This window comes from Blennius ocellaris (genome assembly GCF_963422515.1).
Source record: "Blennius ocellaris genome assembly, chromosome: 3".
In the NCBI taxonomy this organism is placed as follows: domain Eukaryota; kingdom Metazoa; phylum Chordata; class Actinopteri; order Blenniiformes; family Blenniidae; genus Blennius; species Blennius ocellaris.
Window position 1 is genome coordinate 7,527,197 of NC_137652.1, and position 22,152 is coordinate 7,549,348.

General features: G+C 39.0%; 1 protein-coding gene across 1 annotated transcript; it reads right to left on the minus strand.

Moving 5' to 3' along the window:
- Positions 1–5,935: 5,935 nt before the first annotated feature.
- ednraa (endothelin receptor type Aa) lies at positions 5,936–14,994 on the minus strand. Its single transcript, XM_080521038.1, has 8 exons — positions 14,774–14,994; positions 13,303–13,843; positions 11,852–11,979; positions 10,121–10,319; positions 9,156–9,308; positions 8,893–9,026; positions 8,565–8,673; positions 5,936–8,266 (listed from the first exon to the last, which is right to left on the minus strand). Exons 2-8 carry the CDS (start codon positions 13,783–13,785, stop codon positions 8,129–8,131), a joined length of 1,344 nt encoding a protein of 447 aa, XP_080377164.1. The 5' UTR covers positions 13,786–13,843; positions 14,774–14,994; the 3' UTR covers positions 5,936–8,128.
- Between the last annotated feature and the right edge of the window lie 7,158 nt (positions 14,995–22,152).

Below are 22,152 nucleotides of genomic sequence, written 5' to 3' on the forward strand. Positions count from 1 at the left end.
GCACACTGGTGGCCCAGGTGTGGGCCAGCACTGGGCCGTCTTTCTTTGCAGTATGTGGCCCTATGTCGGCCCAGAACTGAAGTAATTAGGTCCTTTTGAGTCCATGGTTCCACCTCATCTGTTATAGAACAGTATTTATGGGCCTTGGGCATGTTTTGCTTAATTTACACTGATGAATGACAGAAATATTGAATATATAATTTTTGTTTGTTATTCAAATCTATTTGGGGGTTTATTTCATGGGGACAAGATCATTTTTTATTTTATTTTTGCTTTAGTATACTGAAAGGCTAAATTGGTAGCCTAAGTCTACTTTATCTATTTCACCAACAGTTCAACAAATCGAGTGCACAATATAAATAAAAGTATATACAAAAAATTCTACAAATTGATTTGATATGACCAAATATTAAAGTTTTGCTACATTTTCTTCTTGAAATCCACCTTGAAATCCTGCCCACTATTGGGATCAGGATAATCCTGTTTTTTTGGATCAAAGTTATCCAGATCTGGTTTTGAACAACACAAACTGACTGGGTTACATGATCTAATCCAATTTCAGAATCCTTCTCTCCCTTTTGAACAACCCATTTTCAGTTGATCCAATCCAATAACTGAAATTTAATCAGATTACCTGAATACTCATCATGAGCCAATTGAAGCTCAAATAGGATCATAAATGTAATAAGGAACATTAAAAAAAACTTTTTTAAATGAAAAAAGGACAATAAATCCCAGAGGAATATTATCTTAACAGATATTGTTTGGCAGAGAGCATGGTTAATACCATACACATTTTGTATTATCAATAATATTAAAAAAGTACATATCAATGTTTTACGCCTGTAAAAAAAAACAAATTTTTGGAAATTTTTAGAAAATAAATGTATCTTTTGTAACAATAAAAAAAATGTTTTCCCTAAATCTGTCTTCTTGCATTTTTGATTATGAACTGCTTATTTTTTTCAAGCTTTTGTATGCCTGCCAGAACCATTCACCTGCTTTACCTGTTGATATCCTGTGCAAATATAAATGATAATATAAACTTTATGAATGCAGTTTTATTTTTTAAGACTGAGTCTGTTTTCAAGTTAAAAACAATTTTTCAATGTTTTGGGACGTGCACTGGAGGCGGATTCTCTCACATCAGAAGTGGGTGGTGTGTTGTGAGTATGAATTAGGGAGTTGAAGAGGATGTCTGTCGGATGTGTTGTATTGAATCTGTGGGAAGTAATAAAAGGTTGACTGTCTCATCCTTCCTGACTCCTGCAGTCTGTTCCAGATTTGAGAAGTCCAGATATAGTGGTTTTTGACCTGGACCTGGTCCAATGTGGTTGAAGTGTTAAAAAGAATAAACAGTGAAATATTCACTTTTTTCATTTTCACAAATAGAATAGACGTTGTACAAGTTCAATATTGGTTGTTGGTAATGTAATAAATAAAATGTAAGCATTTAAAAAAATAATTTTTTTTTTTCCCCAGAGGAATAGTATCTTAACATACATTTTTTTTCCAGAAAGCATGATAAAACTTGGCTATATAACATGTCACAACCTTACTTTGACCTTTTCCTCCCGTGTTCGTACGTGCATGTGTGTTTTGTGTGTAAATGAAGGAGGCAGAACTTTCTTTTCTGTTGCACTATATGTCTCCACTGCCCCACAGACACAGAAATCACTGGTTGTTCCAGGACAGATTGTTCATGAATTTTGTATCGATCCTTTTGGCTTTTATGAATTAGAAATAGTCCCTGCCACAAGTTGCGCGAGCAAGTGCCATGGTGGATAGCTTGGAGGGACTGCCATCTAAAGTGGCATACAGGGTACAGACATGTAAGGGCAGGGTAGATAAACATATGCCGTGTTTGATCAGACCCAAAAACACATTTTAGCATAAAGGATGCGGCGTCCGCCACATCTCTCTGAATCAAAGCCATAACTACGGGGTTTTATACTTGTGCAGTATGTGTACTTGTAGGAAATGGTGTAAACAGCACGGATAGGTCTGAGGAATAATCATAATAATAATCTATGCAGAACAAAGGAGGAGACTGTCTGATCCCTAAGATGTAATGTATCAGCCAAAGTGCACCTCCTTTGTCAAATGAAAACAGAAGTCTGCAATTGTTCAACAATTACTTATTTATCTTAGTATGTCTGCCACAGGCCTTCGTGTCAGGAAATGTTCAGACACACTGAGGGTGTTCACTTCACTTCATCACTTCTGTTGTTCAGGAACAACCTAAGTTATTTAGGAATAAGCAGAATGGAGTCAAAGTAACTCCGTAAAATCATACAGGAATTGCATTAGTGATATAGAAAACAAAAGTTAAAGCTTCATATTGTCGAGCCAACTCTTCAAGCTATATCCACTCATGTTTGATATGTTCGTTAATAAACAATTCAAACAAGAAGTAGAAATACACTCGGTAGAGCGCATACCTTCACCAGTGCCACATTTGTTTGTGGAACCTAGCATTGCTAGCATGGTAATTGTTAACTCATATCAATGCTAACTCGGTAGGTCAGGTCGCAACATCACTGTGTGAAACAATTAGCAGGGAGCATGACAACAGAGTCTGATCTTCTTTGATCTCCTCCATGAGGTGCCTCTCCCATCCGTTTTATATGGGATTTAGATTTTTGCAGTTTTTGGGGATTTATTTGGAAAGTTAGCTGTTATTATTCCAAAAGCTAATCAATTGGTCCTGAGATGATGGCAAATCATCCGTGAAAAGTTGATGCAATTCAGGTGAGTAGTTTTTGCAAAAAGTTGGTAACATACATACATGCAAACCAATAAATAAATACACGCAGACAAAAACATCACCTTTACCCCAACAATCGTTGGCGAGGGTACCTGTACAGCCTAAATCAATGTATTTATTTGTGCGCAGAAAACTTGTTGTACAGCTAAAACCTTTTTCCCACATTACAACATACATGTTTATTTTTAGTGTGTCCTCAGCAGCCAAGTTTTCCCCCACATATAAGCTTAACGGTGTCACAGCACACTGGTGGTCAGGTGAGCCTGCTCTCAGACTCTTCCTTTTCCTCTCTGCATTGTCTTACATCTCTTTCATGTTGAAATATCACCTTGGACTCATTTAAAAGCTGGAATAGACATGTGAGTATGGATCAACAAATGGACACATGGAATTGCAACATCTTTTAACAGGATTTCTGATGGTTTCAACTCTACCCAAGATGTTTGATTGTTATGATATACTGTATGTCGAGAGTGAGAATATCGTTGGTTTGAGTCTGGGCTCAGAAGTCTTTCTCTATGGGATTTAATATCCTCCATGTACTTGAGTGGGTTATCTCTGGTACTCCATGTTCCTCCCACAGTCTAAAGATATGCATATAAGATATATGGCAAACTCTAAATTATCTGTAGATGTGAAGTGTCCAGGTGTAGCTTTCATCTGTTGTGAAATGGGATCGAATGCTGCTCCCTCCAGCCTTTGGTAGGACAAAGTAATGGATTCGATTCAACATTGTGGAGGACTGATGACAACCCTTTCATGTCAGTCAGGTGTTTTGGAAAAGATTTCTAAACGTGGAGGCCTGTTTCTTCAGAATCCAGTTTGAGAAACTTTTGGTGTAGGAAATGCATGAAAAAAAGGGAACCAGTATAGATGTCTTATCATGAAAACAAAAAAAAGAAATGAAAGAATAATATAATAATAATGGTCTAAGCAAGTGAAAGATGTGTGGTGATGCAAAATGTCAGCTGGACTTACTGCTTTTCTGGTCTTCTTGCATCAGTGATTTTTGGGTTGCCTGTGTCCCATGTTGTTGCTCTCGTGTCCAAGGAAAACAAAGCAGCAAAAAGTAGCAAGTTTAAAAAAAAACTAAAAAAACTTCCGAAGTATTTTTGTACATTGTATTGAACAATCCAGCAGAAATAACAGAATAATGTGCTTTGTTTTGCAGAAAAGTTAAAGTCACTAAAATAGCCTCAAATGCATGTTTTTGAACTGTGGCTGGTAAAACCCAAGCACGGTGAGAACATGCAAACAAGAAGGCCCCCAAGTCAGACTTGAACTGGGGAAAATTGCACCTCGAGGTGAGAGTGCTGACCGGTCCATGCTGTCATACTTATATAATAAGTGTTTTATATGCATAAGGTTAAGAACAATATAAAGTGACATAGACTTTCTGAAGAAAAAAAAAAAGCTTCTATTGTAGTTTGTGTAAACTGTGCTTAGTGGATATTTTGTGCTGAAAAAGTTGCTAAAATTGCATGTTGGATACATAAAATCTTGGTGACAACAATCAGCAATATGTGTTCAGAACCATAATGCTATTTATATCAAAAACGTTAATTCGGAGACTACTTATACCTACAGATTTGCCTATGATAAGGTCTGTGATGTGTCTAGAAATGTGAATTATGTAAGCATAAAATCATGCTGAGATAGTAAAATGTATGTGTTTCTTTTATTGCCATTATTTAACATGTTATATAACTTGGTGTCCAGAAATGATCAGTATTGAAATCGTTTTTCTCTGTTGGAATTTCTCATTATATAGCCCATACTGTATTTACTAATATATTAGTTAAATTAATGGTGAATTAGCTTTTACATTTTATTTCAGGTAATTATTCTTTTTCTTTGGCAAGGCTTGTAATAAACACGCTAAATTCAAAATGCAATGCTTCAGTATGATCTGAAATAGAAATATAGTGGGAAACAGGAAAAGAATACTTCAAAGAATCACAATGACTCTTGAACTCCTATAAATAAAAGAATAGGCCATCAGAGTTGAAAGGGAAATACTTGAAGGAAACATTGTTTGCTTGTACTTTTCTCTGTATAAACATCTTCATGAGAATAAGTGGCTGCGCTTGGAAATGAAGATGTGGAAATTTCCCAACATGATGAAGACTGCAGGGTCCTGCAGTAATATCTTGTTAAGGAGTTTCCATTCAAGGTCTTTTCACTTTTTCTTCCCCAGCAACACAATCAGAGTGATCTGTAGATGGAGACACACTTTGGACCTTTGGGATTATCTGGTATGTTGTTTTTTTAACTTCAGTCAATTGAGGAAACAAAGTTCCCACCAAATTCCAGAAAATAAATCGGTCTGATTTACCCTCCTTTGCTTTTCTCCTTCACTTCCAAATCCGTTTTTCTCAACAGCTCTTCCTAAATTCACTCTTTTAATAGCTTCCTTTTAACTGAGGAATATTCCCGGAACCAAACTTTCTTCAGAATGTCTTCAGGGTTACTATAACCTGACAATGACATGATTGCATGTCAATGATATGAATGTGTTTCATGAGGTTTATGACCCGGTTGAGATTTATTGCCAACCCGCTGAAATGAATAACAGACCGGCGGCTGCTTCCATGGTTTGTTAGTTTTGGGTGTTGTTCAGTTTTGCATATGGGATTCAATGGCTCTGGTTACTGTCACTTTATGACCAACATGGATTTTGATCCTGGGTGGATCAAAGTCATGAGAACGTTTATTCAGAAATTATGATTTTGTTGTTTGTGTTGTAATAAATCATCACACACTTCATTCCTCAGTAATTGTCAATTGTTTCGCTACTTCATCCATCACTTTTAATCATTGTATTATCTAAGTGCATAGTAAACCCAATCCTGGTTCTATATGAATGCAGCCCAACTATGTGATGGTCAGATGTTTGCTTTCTATAATCCTCTTTTGGCAACAGAGATGAGAAGTGAATTATGTGTATCAAATTCCCACCATTCAAGCGAGTTCACATCCTCTCTGCTGACATGAGCAACCCTTAGGGCTCAGTTGCCAAGCAGGTCACAGTGTGTTTCAAATCACTCCCAGACGCCTGCTTCTCACAGATGCAGATGAAGAACAGAAAAAAAAGGGGCCCCTTGACTTTCTGCAGAAAGCAATGCGATGGTAAAACAAAGCCCCTTGTGTCATACAGTGGAGATGGAAGTGGGTTTATTGGCATAAGCAGCAGCTTTAACACAAGGTTAATTAATGACAACAAACATGTGGAATTCCATTTTCTACAGATTATAATGGATCACTTGGATGGATAGTGGTAACATGAGGTTGTGTACAAACAGCCTACTCTTCTGTACACTACTGTCCAAAACACTCCCAAGCATAGAAGTGTGAGTAATTATACACACAGGATACACTCACACACATGCACATTCAAACTCAGGCAAGTCATTATATACCCACATATAAAATAGCATAAGGCAGTATAGCCCTTTGGTAGCTGGATAGAATTTATACATACAAACAATGAATCAGCATTTTTGAGAATAACATTATTTACTTTGTTGTTCAAGAGTTACTTCAGATGATTCATTTCAATTTCATGTCTTTTCCAATAAATATAAAGCTACAACTCATATGGAAGTAACACCACATGGTCGTAAAAGAGTCTATGATTTAACCCCTTGAAAAGGTACAATTAGACACATTTTTCACATAATTTCCCCCCATTACTTTATGAACCACTTTTAAGATTTACATTTTAATTAACTTACATTTCTCAGCAATTGGCTGCATCAAGAGTCTTTAAATATTTTCTTGTCCTGCACACCAACACATCTAATATGCTTTTCTTCATTTAAAATATTAACAATAATTGTCAAACCCAAGATTATTCACCACCATTGGTTAAGCAGGGCTGCTTAAATGTTTCTGATGCTTTAAAATCCACTCAATTTGAATACGTGGCTCATCGTGGTCTCAGCAGACCTTAATGATGACGCACTGATTTGTATCAGACCTGTGAGTCACTTCCCATGACTAAAGCTGGCCAGCCGGCATGGACATATCATCACTTGTTTAACCTCAAAAGTCCTGTTTTCCCAGAAAAGCTATATCTATGGTTATGAAGAAAATGTTAAGCAATACATGGGCCTGTTTTTTTTTCTGTTTGTGGTCTTAGTGAAGCTGCTGGCTGTAGCTTTACATGTACTGCATATATGAGAATGAGTCATAGCACAACTCAATGACACAAAGGTAAAACTGTGCTTTTTCTAAAATGTTCACTGTTTGGAGTGCCTGCTTTTACTCAACTCTTCCCAATGTCATTACGAATGTAATGTAGTCTGAGTAAAATATTCATTAATACTATGATATAGCACTTTATAAAAATGGACACTGTACATATATTTATGTTTTGTGGAATATAGAGGCAAAGATATAACAATAAATGTATGGTGAAATTCACAGTGTTGTCTGAAAAACTAAATTGGTTTTCATTTATTAGTGGTATCAGAGGATATTTCATAATGATGCAAATCTCTGCCCCATTTTTTTCCTGATCCAAAAAGTTGTAACCCTGTACTCAATTTTGAGATACTGGAATCAATGATAACATTTGCATATTGCCAGAAGTTTGGACGTTTGCCCTAAATAAACTCTTTATTTTTTGTGAATGGAGGCATTTCTCCAGGTTTATCAATGAATCAGACAAACCATTATGAGTGAAATACCATGCAAAGGAACTTTAAATCATGTCGTACTTCGACCACAAAGAAGCTCAATGAATAATGAGTACAAGTAAAATACACTGTCAGCCTCCAAACACTCACGTGTTCGATGGAAAATTAATTGTTGCTCGAGTCAGTAACATGCTTTCCTGTTTTTCCTTGTCAGTGAGTAGCAAACTCCAGGGGACGGCACATACTCATCTCTCATCATCTTGTCTGACAGTGAGCAGTCAGCCTTTTTCCTCCCCCAAGCATCTTTCCCAGTCGTGCTGCCCTTTACAGGAATAGCACGCTTGGCTCCTGATAGAGAGTCATTTATAGCGAGCGTTCAGCTGCATCCCTTGAAAGAGTCCTCCTCCACCTCCTCCACTTCTTCCTCATCCTGCTCTCCCCCCTTAACTCAGCGTCACTGTCCAGGGTGTGGGAAAAGAAGGACTTTGTGTTAGGAAGTTTAACGTCCGGGGGGGGTTCAGGAAAGTCGGAGCATTGTACACCGAATCCATTGTTTGTTCCTTTTACTTCCAGTTCCTCGTCCTTCTCTGCATGTGTCAGTGGTCCTACAGTTTATTGTTTGAAGAAAGCATGTTTGCATGTGTACAGGGCTGAGGATGAGTATTGGTTGTTTGGCTGGGAAGTGGCTGGGAAGTCTTCAAAGTGCTGCTCAGGCCGGAGGTCAGTTACTGTCTTTCCTGATGCTGCGGTCCATGTGGGGGTTGTTTGGCTCGGGGCTCTTGCACTGGATACTGGTACCGTTCATGGCTCCGATGCTGCTCAGCTGGTTGTCAGAGTAACACCAGCAGCACAAACACGACTTGATGAACACGTGAAAAAGAAGAAAGAGAACATATTAACTTTGCAGTGTTTCCTGAGAGCATTTTGCCTTTCATACGTGGAACTAGTTTAATCTTCACTGCTTTAACACGCACAAGGAAACGTGGTTTATCTCACAGGATGGCACAGGATGCTTCCACAGATATGTGTGTGTGACCTCAGCCAGTAAAGTGACTGCATAAATCACCGGGCAGGAAGTTTTTATGAGTGTATGAGAGATAAAGAGTAACTCTGTGTATGTGGATGCAATGTTGATCTTCAAGAGGGTAAAACTTTACCTTGAAGCAGTTTTTAAACTTCTTGCTCACAAAGTAGAGAATGATGGGGTTGATGCAGGAGTTGATTGTTGCGAGGTTGACGCTAAAGTAATTCAGGACCAACAGGAAACTGAAAATAGAAAAGAATACATTATATTTATTATTGCTATTCTTTCAATATAAATCAAAAGTATTTACCACTGATATTGACTGAAATGTTTTTTTTATTGACGTAATTTTAACTTTTGAAGAAAGTGAATACCGAAATGCAAACATGACTAATTTCTTATCAGTTTCTTTTCTTAAAAAAAAAAGTTTACTTATCAATTTTGCTCAATCAGAAACTCACTTCAGCAGTTCACAGCGCTTCTTATCATTCTGGTCATAAACAGTTTTCTTGAGGAGCCTACTCAAGTGCAGAGGGAACCAGCAGAGAGCAAAGATAAGGACGAGGCAGAAGACTGCTTTGGCCACCTCCCTCCTCTGCAAAGAAAAAAAAACATGTTGTTTTCCACACAAAAACACAATACAAAACCAAATATTGATCATCTTTAGCCAAATACCAAAGTACATCACAATCCAACGGTCTAATACTTCTAAGGGTTGTCCAACCTGTTTCAGGTGCTCAGTGAGAGCAATCCGAAGGCTGCCGTTCCTGTGGTTGAGCATCTCGCAGGTCATCAGTGTGTAGAAGATGGCGGTACAAATAAGTGGCACACAAAAGTAGAAGCCAAACAGCCACCAGTCCTTTGCATTTGTATAGAACTAGAGGGAGACAGGTACAGTAAGGCTGTCAGCTGCAGTTAGTTCATTATAGGGAAATCTTTTTTGTAAGTGGGTTTTCCCACCTATGGTTTCGCTTGAGATAAATATTTTGGAGTAAGAACCTACACGTACCCAATTTCCTTGTGCATTTCAGTTTGCAGATCTACTCCAGATGTTGCCATACTACTAGCCCATATAATGTATTACCAAAACAAAAGGAAATGTGCCATTTCATAGCTATTTGTTGATAGTGCGAGCAGTGTGTTTCTGAGACTCTTTAACTGTATTTATAACTGTGAAATATTACATATGGACTGTGAGTGCACATGTGGCTTAACATGAGCCCTCCCCACGCCACGCCCTCGATAATTGCACTTCATCTGCAATCAATTACATGCTCCAAGGAGAGCAGAAGTCAGTTGACCAGGCTTATTTCTTTAAGTGATACTCTAGTTTTGGTGGAAGGGCACACCCTTAAGGATGTCTATTAGACCAAACTACATTACATTTTAAAGTTGTCTATATCTTTAATTATTCATTGCAAATGCAGGAAAGACAATATAGACTAGAAATTCTGCCAATAAACAACCCCAATTGAAAAAAAGGTGCACTTTCCATTTGAGTGGTCATCCTGTATATGAGGCTTCCTTACACACTTGTCCAATAATGGTATTTCTTTTAAAGCAAAAACTTCAGTCCATTTTCTGTTGCATTATTTAACCATTTTCATGCTCATCTCACCACAAAAGAAGAAAAGATCTTAAACACAATGCAACCAAACCAAAGGTGAAGAGGAAATGAAGGCAGTGTACCGTCATGAAGTCTGTCGTTGGGTTAAGCATGCACGTATGTATGGTAGTTGTGGTGTGGTTGAAGCTGATCATATCAAAAACAATGGCCTCTGGAACCGCCAGTAAAATTGAGAGCAGCCAAATAGACACAATCTCGATGACTGTGAGGAGAGGGATGCCCACTCCCTGCACTCTGCTCCAGGAGGCCACGGCCCGGTACCTGCAACACAGAGGGATAGAAGGTTAACTTCTATGGCTTCGTGCAGGCATCATATAATACTAACTGTTAGGCATGCTAAATTGTTACGGTTGAAGACGTATGACTGGAAGATTGACTTTATCATATCGGTGTAATAGTACCAATTAGGATATTAAAGGGAAGGGCTTAAGCTGATCCCAGCTATAGGTGAATACTGCATGTAGCTTGGGCAGGACGAGAAGGACAGACCACACACACCCACAAGCAATTTAGAATCACCATTTAGCCTAAAAGGCTTGTTTTCACACTGAAACCAGACTCGAAAAAAGGACCTTGTCATTATGAGCTGTGCAGCTGTTGAATCTCTCATCCACACAAAAATAATTGTAAACTGAAGCAAGTATGCAAAAAGTTCAGTTGCAATCAGTCATTGCTCCATCTTATCACAGAAAATCAGTAAAGACATCACTTTGTCTTTGCTGACTGTCAAAGCTAACAGCCTTTACTTTATGCATGGCACTGCACCAAACACAACAAACTGCTCAGTCAGCAAAGAATATCAAAGTGTTAAGAATTAATGAGAGACGATCAATTGTTTATTTTAAATATCTAATATTTATATTTTTGCGAAGCCTCCAAACAGACTGGCCCATGTTGGCAGAGAGGTCTGTCTGTTGGCTTGTGTTTCCCGTGCACTGAATACTTGTTTGCTTGTTTGTTTCATTAATAGAAACCACTTGTCGAAATGTTTTAGTAAAATCATGCATCAAGATTTTATGGCAAAAACAATGTATTTTTCATGACACATTTGAATTTCTCTGTTGAACAACATGGCGGCATTTATATTTTACTAAGTGGTAATGTATCCACCTTTTTCTCTTCCCCCAACATTGAAAAGGCACAAAAGGGACTTGAGGACTTTCATAATACACAGAGACAAAGATATATGCTTCGCATTTCATGGAAACAACTGGAGAGTATCTGCTCTTGAACATGACGGTACAGCAGTGCTGCCTGTATTTTCCCATAACAGAGGTCATTCAAATCTCCACTCGAGCATGTCTAAATCGTGTAGGCAAACCTCTTATCTCTAAAGTTGTGTCCAGTGCATAAAGTGAGATGATAGCGTGCCTCCACATTTTGTCATCATCATTTATTCATCGCGGAATTTCTATCAAGGTGCTATTAGAAACAAGTTTGTCAGGGCACTTGCTCTGATGGTAATGTTAACATCATAAATAAAGACGGCACATTTATTGCCCGCTTAATGTTGCAGACTCCAAATAATACAATCAGAGAAGTAAAGAGCATCAGAAGAGCACACAGACTTTGTTCACACAAAAAGCTGGTTTTCCAATGTCATGACGGTATGATGAACATAATCAAAAAACAGCTTCATGAGAACGAGCGTCACTGTTCATTTCCTAATGGAGAAGAAGTCCCTCAAGGAAGTTGTGTTTAAGCTAGTTCAGAAAACATGAACACAAGTGTGAACCTGAACCCTCTGGTATATTTCGTTTCTTTCTTGGTGAAGTACGGTTGTGTCCACTGACCTGTCCACACTGAGCGCACACAAGTTGAGGACTGTGATGCCCACTGAGGCTTTCTGCAGGAAAGGAACCAACTTACACAGACACCGTCCAAATTCGTTGTAATCAAACGGCCAACGTGAGGCCAGCAGCTGCAGGATAAAACATACATTTGTCACATAAATGGTCATGTATAGCAAAAGCATGACAACACATTGATGGAAATGCTGGATGTTTATCTTCTATCGCAAGCAACTGAATACAAGTTATTAAATTGCGATCTGGCTTTGTTAATGTAAGAAAAGAACATTTAACTTGCTTTTACAAAGGTATGACACATTCTGAACACACCAAACTTTAGTACTAAATTGCTGTGTTGTCACTGAAACTACAGAATTACTCAGATGTTACTTGAGTTATTTAAATAAACCAAGGTCATACAAGAGAAGACCTTAAAATCGGACTTTTCCATCCGCAGAACAGAAGTCTCACTAAGCAAAACAAAAGACAAGTGTTATGGAAACAATGTCCTTGTTGGAAGGAAGAAAACAGGGGGTTTCGATATTGCAGACGTGGCTCGTTTTCTGTTTGTGCATTAGCTGCTCCCCCGGTAAGACTTTAGTTTCCTCTCTGCACATGTGCTGCTCAGACTACAAAGTCCCCGTGCCCTCAGAGTCCCGAGTTAATTTTAACCAGGTGGCTTTCTCATTTTTCCTCTTGTAAAACGACATCTTATAATGAGCTCAAGAGATCAGGTTGACTGATCACTTCATTTCACCGTCATCCTTTGTTATTGCACAAAGCATGACAGTGTTTACTGGTATAAATCAAACTGAGGAAAGGAGCCCTGCAACAATTCATCATCATTAAGCACCTCATATTTCAAAGCAGACCAAAAGTAAATAAAAGAGTCGTGAGTCGCATAGAATTGTGACCAGATCTCGTTCTGATGGACAAACTCATAATAAACTACTAAAACTAAATCTTTAGGATTCCTCACCGTCTGTTCATTGACCTTCTTTATTGATGTTAATATTTCAGTTGTATAAAGAAGAACCGAATAAGAAAGATTTATCGTGATGCACAATGGTCTTTGGTTAAAAATACTTGGGGATTTAATTAACAGCTATGATTGTACCTCATTTGCAGAGCTGTTGTAATATTTTTTTTTTAGACTACAGATAAGGGTCGATGACTAATGTCTCAGGTCATTACAGGGACAGCGGTATGTGTGACTGCAGCCTTATTCCAGTGTTTATTTAAGCCGGCCATATCCCTGCTCCTCTCATCACTAATCTGCACACACGAGGAAGATAACAGTACACTGATTACCCCTTCCCGTCTACTTGCACACTCACTAACACATTTGCCCCCTCCCGTCACGTCTGCACTCATCATCTTCATAAATAGCAATGTTATTCTTTAAAATCTGAGGGTAATATCGTGAACATGCAATAAAGATATGAAAAATGTACCTTGTATACGTTGATGGGTATGTCAATAACAATGTAGATAAGGTCGCCCAGGGCCAGGCTGGCAATCAGGGCATTGGGCCCATTCCTCATGCACTTGTGTTGGTATATAATCCTCAGCAGGGTGGCGTTTCCAACCAGGCCCACCACAAAGACAATGACGGAAATGATGGTGTTGATGTACTTAAAGGAGTTGCTTATCGAGGTCGGTGTGATGCACATCGGCGGTCGCATCGGCGTCTTCATGACTGTTGCATTGGGATAGCTGGATCCTAGTTCTTGCCCGTCGGCTGCTCTGGACCCCAGGTGTGGACCGGGGGCCGTGCTCGGGCTGATCGTGTTGAAGAAACCTGGGGACTGGAGGGTGGAGTGGACGAGGATGTCGGAGAGGTAGTCCTCCTCGGCTTCAGCTCCGTTCATTTGGCAGATACCTCGGGCTGCCATACAGGCCATTAGCAACAACATATGCCCAGCTGGGGCGCCCATTATTGAACGCGCGGGGCCGCTTTGATGTCACTGATTGAAAGACTGTCCCAATATATCACTGCCGAGAAAAGAAACAGAGAGCGTATGGTTATTTTTCAACATATGCACATCCTGCTGCTTCGCCTCCTTTCTCTTCACAGATGATACATCAGAATCGAACAGAAGTGTAATGTTAAAAGTCAGGCACAAGAAATTTAGACAGCATTGCTGTCCCTTTCAAAAGCCATGAAGAAGTTTAACAACGTCTTTAAGACTTCAAAAAGGTTTTGCCGAGGGGGCACAGATGGAAGATGCCAGGACTTGTTACAGTTAGACTGCAATGTCGAGACAATAGCAGAGCACATAGGGCATCTCTTTTGTTCTCAGTAATTCCTGGAAGAAGGAGGAGATGATTATGTCTTTCTGTCAATAATGTTGCACCAGCACTGTGCACAGCTTTTTCCCTCCACTTCTGCTGTTTTCACCATGAGCCCTCCGAATGATTTCCTTAGTTTTCTATTCTACCTCTGCTTCTAATTTTTGAAAGGAACTTCTTTTTTTCTTTATTCACAAAGAGGTACTGCAGGGTTTATTTTTACTCGGCTCTGTAATGTAAGCATAATGGGTAGAATAAAAAAAAAAAAAGATGTAAATCTAAAGAACACAGGAAAAGTTGTAGATACACCTTGAGCCCTCAAGAAAAAAAACAACAACAAACAACTTTATGGACCAATACATTCCTCAAGATTGCTGCAAAGGAGGAGATAAAGTTTCAAACTATCAGATCGATGGAGGAGCCCTTTTCATCATGTCACAGTAGAGGCAACTCTTATAGCCCAGAGTTGTTCCTGTTCAAAGTCCCAGCTGTCACCAAGTACACAAAGAACTATTTAGCAGCCAGCCCTTCAAGTAGCATCACAGTTTAGCATCAGCATGACACTGCTGGGATCTGTGACAGCACGCAAACTGATCTATCCATAAATAATAAATACGTTTGGTTTTCACCTACCGCTTCTAAAATGTCTGCCTGGCCCCCTTGGAAACCGTCAGGCAAACTTTCAGCTGAAGCCCCCAGACATCTGTATCACATCACATGAGTAATTAACGCACTATCAAAGCCGCACCGTATCCCACTTGGTTTGAGCAATGCACCCGTCTGCTCTGAGATGCCTTCACATTATGGCTCGGAGTTTCCTGTGGAGAGTTTGCAGTATGTCTGAGTGTGTGTGCTGAACTCTGTGTGCGCGTGTGCACGTGTGGTTTTGCGTATCTCTGCGTGAGTGCGTGCGTGTGTGTGTGGTGTGTGTGTGTGTGTGTCAGAGCACCAGTGAGACACTTTGACTGGGTGGGATAGTAAATCTCCACCTCCCTTCGGTAACAGACTGGGCCCCCTTTGGAAACATCACCCTCCCACCCCTCTCTTTCTCTCCCCTCAGAGGCACCGCCTGCTGTCAGGCACTGCAGTACACACACACACACACACACACACACACACACACACACACACACACACACACACACACACACACACACACACACACACACAGGGGCAGGGGCATCTGGGAGCCCAACGCCCCTCCAATCTGCCCCTTTCCTTAAATCCCTCCTACTCTCCCTATCAATCCCTTCAGACTCACACTATGTCTTGTATACATTACACGCAACTGTTTCCTCACACGAGAAGCTGCAGAGATTAGGAACGAGGAAGTCAATGTCCGTGTTCTGATGTTGTGTTTATTTCATTTGATGAGAGGAAGCTGAGACAGGAAGTGGGAGCTCGCCGTCACCCAATCTTTACTTTTATAGACCAGGAGCTGCTTGGGTGGCCCGACCGCATCACACCACTCCTTCAATACATGCAACAGCAACATCATTTTCGGGACAAAGAATGAAAAATTACTGCTCAAATAAACCTGAATTGAAGCAGAAAGTTGTTAGGTTGAGACAACTCCCTTCACTTATCAAATAGTTGTGACAAATTTTAACAGAAAAGAATACCGTTTTATCTTCACAGGGAGAGAACGAGAGGAATGAAATCCCAAACATAAAGTGCTCTCTGAGATGACCAAATGCCCATTGGATGGAAGAAGACAGTTCAATGTCAAGAAAGAAAAGTGCTTGTACATCAGTGTCCATTATGGATTTCAAAGTGGACCATTTATCATGATGCGTGCTGAGAGCAGGAAGAGGGCTATCAAAGTCACCATGATCCGTCTTTGGCTCTGCCACACTGCTGACACAGCAACTGCTAACCGGGGAAAACCATTCAATTTCCTAAAAATATTACCCGATAAACCAGGTTCGAATAATTGCTCATTGGATTAAACTAATAGACATCAAACATAAATGATGTGAGCAATCCTATTTATATTTTTTCAGTCTGAGAGGTTAAATTGGTTTTGTTTAATTAGTCTGGTTTCACATGAATTTGAAACTGAAATCTTAAATTGGTTTAATCCCTTGAATCAGTCACACCTCATAATGCCATAATGTGTGCTAGCTTTCATTTTTTGGTAGAGCTTGTGTGCGTAAGCTCTAAGCATAGTAAGCAGACCACAACTGTCCCAAAATGTTGGAATTTATTTGGTTGGCGTTGGAGTTGCTCATCTTCTCTTATCACTGAGGTTGTTGTGTAACATCATCCTATTTTCACACTCAATGCTGTTTGTGGCAGAGCTTTCCCAATTGAGTGGGCTCATTCTTGAAGGGTTAAAAATGTATTCACTTCAATTCAACTTTATTGATATAGCAACATTTTTACAGAAAGAAACCCAACATTTACAATTGTTCATTCATCTGTTCTGATGGGGTACATTTGAAACCATGCTAATGCATATTAGTTCACTTTGTGTGAATGACTTTGATTTATTTGTCGGTGTTGGACGAGCTTGAAGTACCAGGAAGGCAGCAAGGTGAAGAAAAGTAGAGTAGTGTATATATATTTTTTTCTCTCCTCATTTGGATATAGGAGAATCTATATCACAGTTAGTTGTTACTGAAGCAAGACCTTTAATGATGCTCTTGAAAATCAGATTTGCCTCTCATCACATGCATGTCTGATGTAAGAAAGAGAAATTAGAGGGAACATTCCCAGACATTGTGTGCATAAATTCTGTGATTGACTGTGGGCCTGAAGCCTTCAGGGTCAAAGACTTTTGGGTGAATATCCCCAATGAGGCTCACATTCTGATCCTTTTTAATAATTTTTTTTTTCTCATTAAAAATACATTTTTACTGCTTGCATGACATCTTGCTTCACCCTTTTTGTCACAGATTTCCCTCATTCACAAGTCATACAAACTAATAATAATAATAATGGAGAATCCATAAATGACACATAATGTTATGATAATAATGTTTAGATTTTGTAAAAATAACAACAATAAAAAGAAATACTTATTCCAGAAACGTATAGATTTCTGTGATCTCTGAAGTCATTCTGATGAGGGAATTATCTGTCTTCAACGAATCTCCCAAATTATTTAGACGTAAAACCTTGTGGATTACTATAATGTACATTATAGTGTGAATCACAGGGAAATACAATAAATATGAATAACGTTTTTTTCCCCGTGTTGTGTTTATCCATTGAACTAACACTGAATAAAACAGTAATTTAATTAATTTACAGACTTTTTGTGTATAAATTTCTTAATCACATACACAGTGCAATAAATGATTTGTACTTCTAAAGCCATGAATGGCACCTTCAGGCTTTTCCACAGAAAATATAGTTTCAGTGAGTTTGCAGGTACTTTTCCTACAGTCAAATGTGACTTAATTGGGTAATGCCAATATTTACAGCCATTTGAAATTAAAGGGATCTTGTTTTCTTTAATTGTAGTCATAAATTTATCATGGCTTCTGAATTAGTTATGGTCAGCAGTGGCGAATATTTAATTTATTGGAACGTGATTTGCTGACGGCATCTGATTTTTTTTTTTTTTTACCCTGTTTTTTTTTCTCTCTCTCTCTCAAAGTCGCTTGATTGTTGGCAGCTTCTATGCCATTTTAACTTTTGAAGGGGGGTTGGGGGTGGGGGGGGGGGGGGGTTGTAGAATCTTTGTTAGTCAATCCATTAATATATAAATGATGAAACCTTTACCTGCTCCCAGTTGCTTTGGCTTTCATGTTGTTGTTGTGTTGTTGTTTGGATCATAATCAGGTATTAATGCCATTCTGTCTGAACTCAAAGATGGCAGGCTGCCTGGTAATTCATATGCTTGTTCTCTGATGGCATCTGTCGAAGTGTGCTCTCTGCATATTGGTACATACCCTATGGGAAATTTCAATCCAGCCCCAGACTGAGTGGGATGTAAGCAATTTCTTAACTGGGACACTCTAGTGAAAACAGAGAGAACACAGAGAGAGAGAGAGAGAGAGAGAGAGAGAGAGAGAGAGAGAGAGAGAGAGAGAGTGAGAGAGATGGAGGGAGAGAAAGAGGGACTGAGGAGGAGACAGAGAGGGAGGGAGAGAATAAGTTTGAGGCCAATCCTTCTGTGACAAGCAGTGACAGAGTGAAGAGGGCTCAGTATACTGCCTGGCTTTACTAATTTGGGACATATGGTTCAGACAAACAAAAAGTTCCTGCATTGAGAGAGAGGGGGGGAAAAAAAGCATCAGTGAATCTTGGCGGAGGAATATTATGGAGGTCTGATCAGTGCCAGCACCTGACTTCAGCTGACATTAATCAATATAATATTAACAGACTAGTTTAATTAGAAGGAGGGAGTTTTTGTCTGAAGCAGCAATTACAATTGCTGATGAAAAAAGCCTGTAGGGAAAAAAATCTGTGCTCTCGTGAAGTTCTTGAAACTTTTTTTTTTTTTTACTCAGGCAATGTGCAAGTAAAGGGAAGTGAGGTGATTTTTTTCGGGTTTTGTTTTTTTTTGTTTTTATTTTAATAATGCTTTATATGCAGAGTCTTCAGAATGAGATGATTTGAAGTTGTTGGAGCACCCAACCATCCAAATCACATGGCGATATAAAAGTCCCTGTTGATTTTGTCTCATGAGGGTCCCTAAGAATAGACCCGTAACTCCGCAAACTGCCCAGCTTTGCCTCAGGAAGAGCATAAAGCTTCAAATATGGGCCAAATCAAAACCACAGACAACATGACCTACTGTGACAATGGCAGCAGGAAAAAAAATCACTGCTGTACAAGAGTGACATCACATTCAGAGCTTGAAAAGACAAAGTGAAAAAAAACAAACAAAAAAACAAACAGGGCATGCAAATTTTAAGGGACTGCATAGTATTTGTTCATTGTGCAAATTGGAAGTGATATGTCATGTCAACTGAAAAGCATTTAAGCACACAAATTGAGCTTGACTTGCTCCGTCTTGTTTTCGACTGGACTCCGTACCAGAGCATCACTTTGTTTTGCCTGTGCAGTGCTGGTTTATGTCTCTGAAATGAATCCTAACCAGGCTCCCCCGACGACTCTCAAACTCAAAACACTTTCAGTGGATGACTCAGCTTTACTGGCATCAGTACTCCTGACTGGGAAGAGGTAAGCCTGTGCAAACTGAAGAAGTGTGGTCAGGTGGTCACTGTGTCCAACCATAAGTTTGACTAAAGGCCTTGTAGGTAAAACACAAGTTAAGCTAAATTGATGGATGAGTGAGTCAGTTGGTAAATCAATAGATGAATCAACAATATGAAAACTTGTGGTGCTTAAAAAAAAAAAAAAAAAAAAATCTTGTTTCAAACACAGATAAAATCAGTAAAAGTAAATTATGTTACAATGTGTCATAATAGAGTACGGTTGGTGATCATATCCAGGCAACTTGGTGTTTTATTAGTTTTTATTATTCCCATTCTTCAAATTGAACCTAAACAAAGTGGAAGATCTTCATTATAATAACATCAATGAACTCGTGTACTGATAAAAATAAATTCATACAATATATTTATCATATTAACAAAATGTATGGGACATTTTGTATTCAAATACTAAATCTTTTGATCGCTTATATTTTATTAAGAAATCAAAAAAACATTATTGTCATTGCCATAAAACGACGAAACTTTGTCTATTGCAATCAGACTTTTTGGAGCAGCAGATAAATAGGAAAAACAAAAACAAATCTTAGATAAATAAAAACAGGTACATAAAACAAGTTATTCTCACTTGGCTTGAAATAAGGATTTTCTTTCAAAGAATATCAAATCTTTTGTTTTATTTTTCAATAGATTTTTACACATTTGAGAATGCAGCATGCTATTTTGAAGGAATGCTAAATTCAGTTTTTTCTTGTTTTGATTTTGTTTTTTAAAAGATAAAAGTTGAGGATTACAAGATGGTACCTTATCGTACCGGCACATATCTCAAAAAAAAGATGAATTCCTTCATTCGCTTGTTTGAGAGTAATATGACTAATAATTCTTAAATGAGCAAATTTCACTAAATTAAAAATAAATAAAAACAGTTTGATCACAGAGGCATGGAGGAACTCCTTAAGGGTTTTAAATGTCAGCTGTCTGGAGGAGTTTGGGCCTTAAACAGAAGCGGTGACAAGAAGTTTAGTTAAGGGTGACAAAAACCTGTGCGATGGAGCAACAAATGTCCCTTGCTGAAGGATGAGTGTGACATTTAGTGTTTATGTTAGCGCACCACAAACGAGATGTAAGCATTAGAGGGTTCAAATATTTCAGCTGGTATTGTTAATAGTGGGGGCCTGTCTTGTCGTTTGATAAATGTGCAGAAAACGGAGGGAGACTGGAGGGAGGCAACATAAATAACTGTTGAGTACCGATATCAGCCATCAGTTCAACCACCACACAAACACAGACACACTCCCAAACAACCTGACCTCCCCTAACTCTCGAGCGCTTCAGAGAACGGCTTAAGAGCTAACGTGACAGAAAGTTGACCCTCAGTTGCTCTTGATTTTTAAAACTGCCTCTGCAGCATGCAGACCCAGTGCTTACAGTGTCCGCAGGCTATAACGCAGAGCTCCCAGACTGCAGGGTTGCTGATAGTGGAGTCTTTGACGAGGCATTCACAGCTGAGACGCATTCCTGCTCACAATCTGGCTCTCGTCGAACAGGCCCTAAATGCACTGATAAACCCAAGCGCTTCAGCCCATCGCACTTTGCTCTTCCCTATCGGGAAGCTCACGAGTGCATGCTGAAAATGTCTACTACATAATTATAACTCAACGTTGATCGGACAATCGCACTGGAATTTGTGTGACATTGTTGTGTATTTTCTAAAGTGCAGAGTTGTTGCAGTGATGTTATGATATAAGACTCACCAAAATACAGCACAAGAACCTGTGAAACCCCCCCCCCCCAAAAAAAACCCATCTGTGGACAATTTGAACGCGACCCGCTACTTGTAAACACAGCTGTGGAGACCAAGTGGATGCAACTGACAAATCTCAGTCAGGAAAGACTGATGGGAGATTCCTTGTTGAACTTCCAGATGTTACTGCAGGTCGGTTACCTGACAGAGACTATGACAACAAGTAATATTTTAGCGTCACATTCCGAAACCAATATGGGGGAAAACAAATGGTTATTTCATTTTTAAACACTGTGCCGAGTTCACATACAGGTATAACGCCGCGCTTTGCTCCCAGGCTGAGCTCAACTTTCCATCTCATCCAGCTGCCCTCCTTCTCCCTCCCTCCAGAACACTTAATCTCTCCACTCATTTCCCTTGATTGCTTGCAGTGTTGTTTTCTACTTTGATGTAGGGCACCGGGCCCATTTGTGTTTCTCTATTAGTTTGCCTCATGGAACTACTGGAGAAGATGTGTGTTGTTTTTTTAAACACTTAATATTTAGAGAAGATAATGAAGTGAGAATTGCATTTTAAAGCTGAGATGGTGATCTGTTGGAAGCTTTTATTTTTTTTAAACTTGATTTTTATTGCAGGGTTTTCCACAACAAAAAATACATGTGCATATAAACATACATATAGGCAAAATTTTTGTTTTAGCAAAATATGGATAAATAAACTTCATTCAGAAAATACTACTGTTTTTATGACACACTTCTTTATTGTCTACATTTTAAATTACATGCTGTAATGCAGTTTTGTTCCCAAAACGTGTTTGTTATCGAGGCCATAGTTGAAATTTGCACATGCCAAGAAAAACAGAAACACTTTTTTAAGAACCAGAGCATATTTGGATACAGTCCTTTGCTTTTATTTGGAAAACGTTGAGCTCTTGTCTGGTATAGCAGGTTAGGCTAACCCAGCCTGATCCCAGCACACTTCACTGCTAAACTGTTGCACTGGATTGAACTTATTTGCACAGCGTACCAGAGAAGATTGAGACCAGGTTCTCAATGAAAAAAATTACTTTCAGTTTCAGCTTTTTTGCTGCTGCGAGTTGTGACCCACCATATGAAAGCAACAATGGAAAGCGAGCCAGG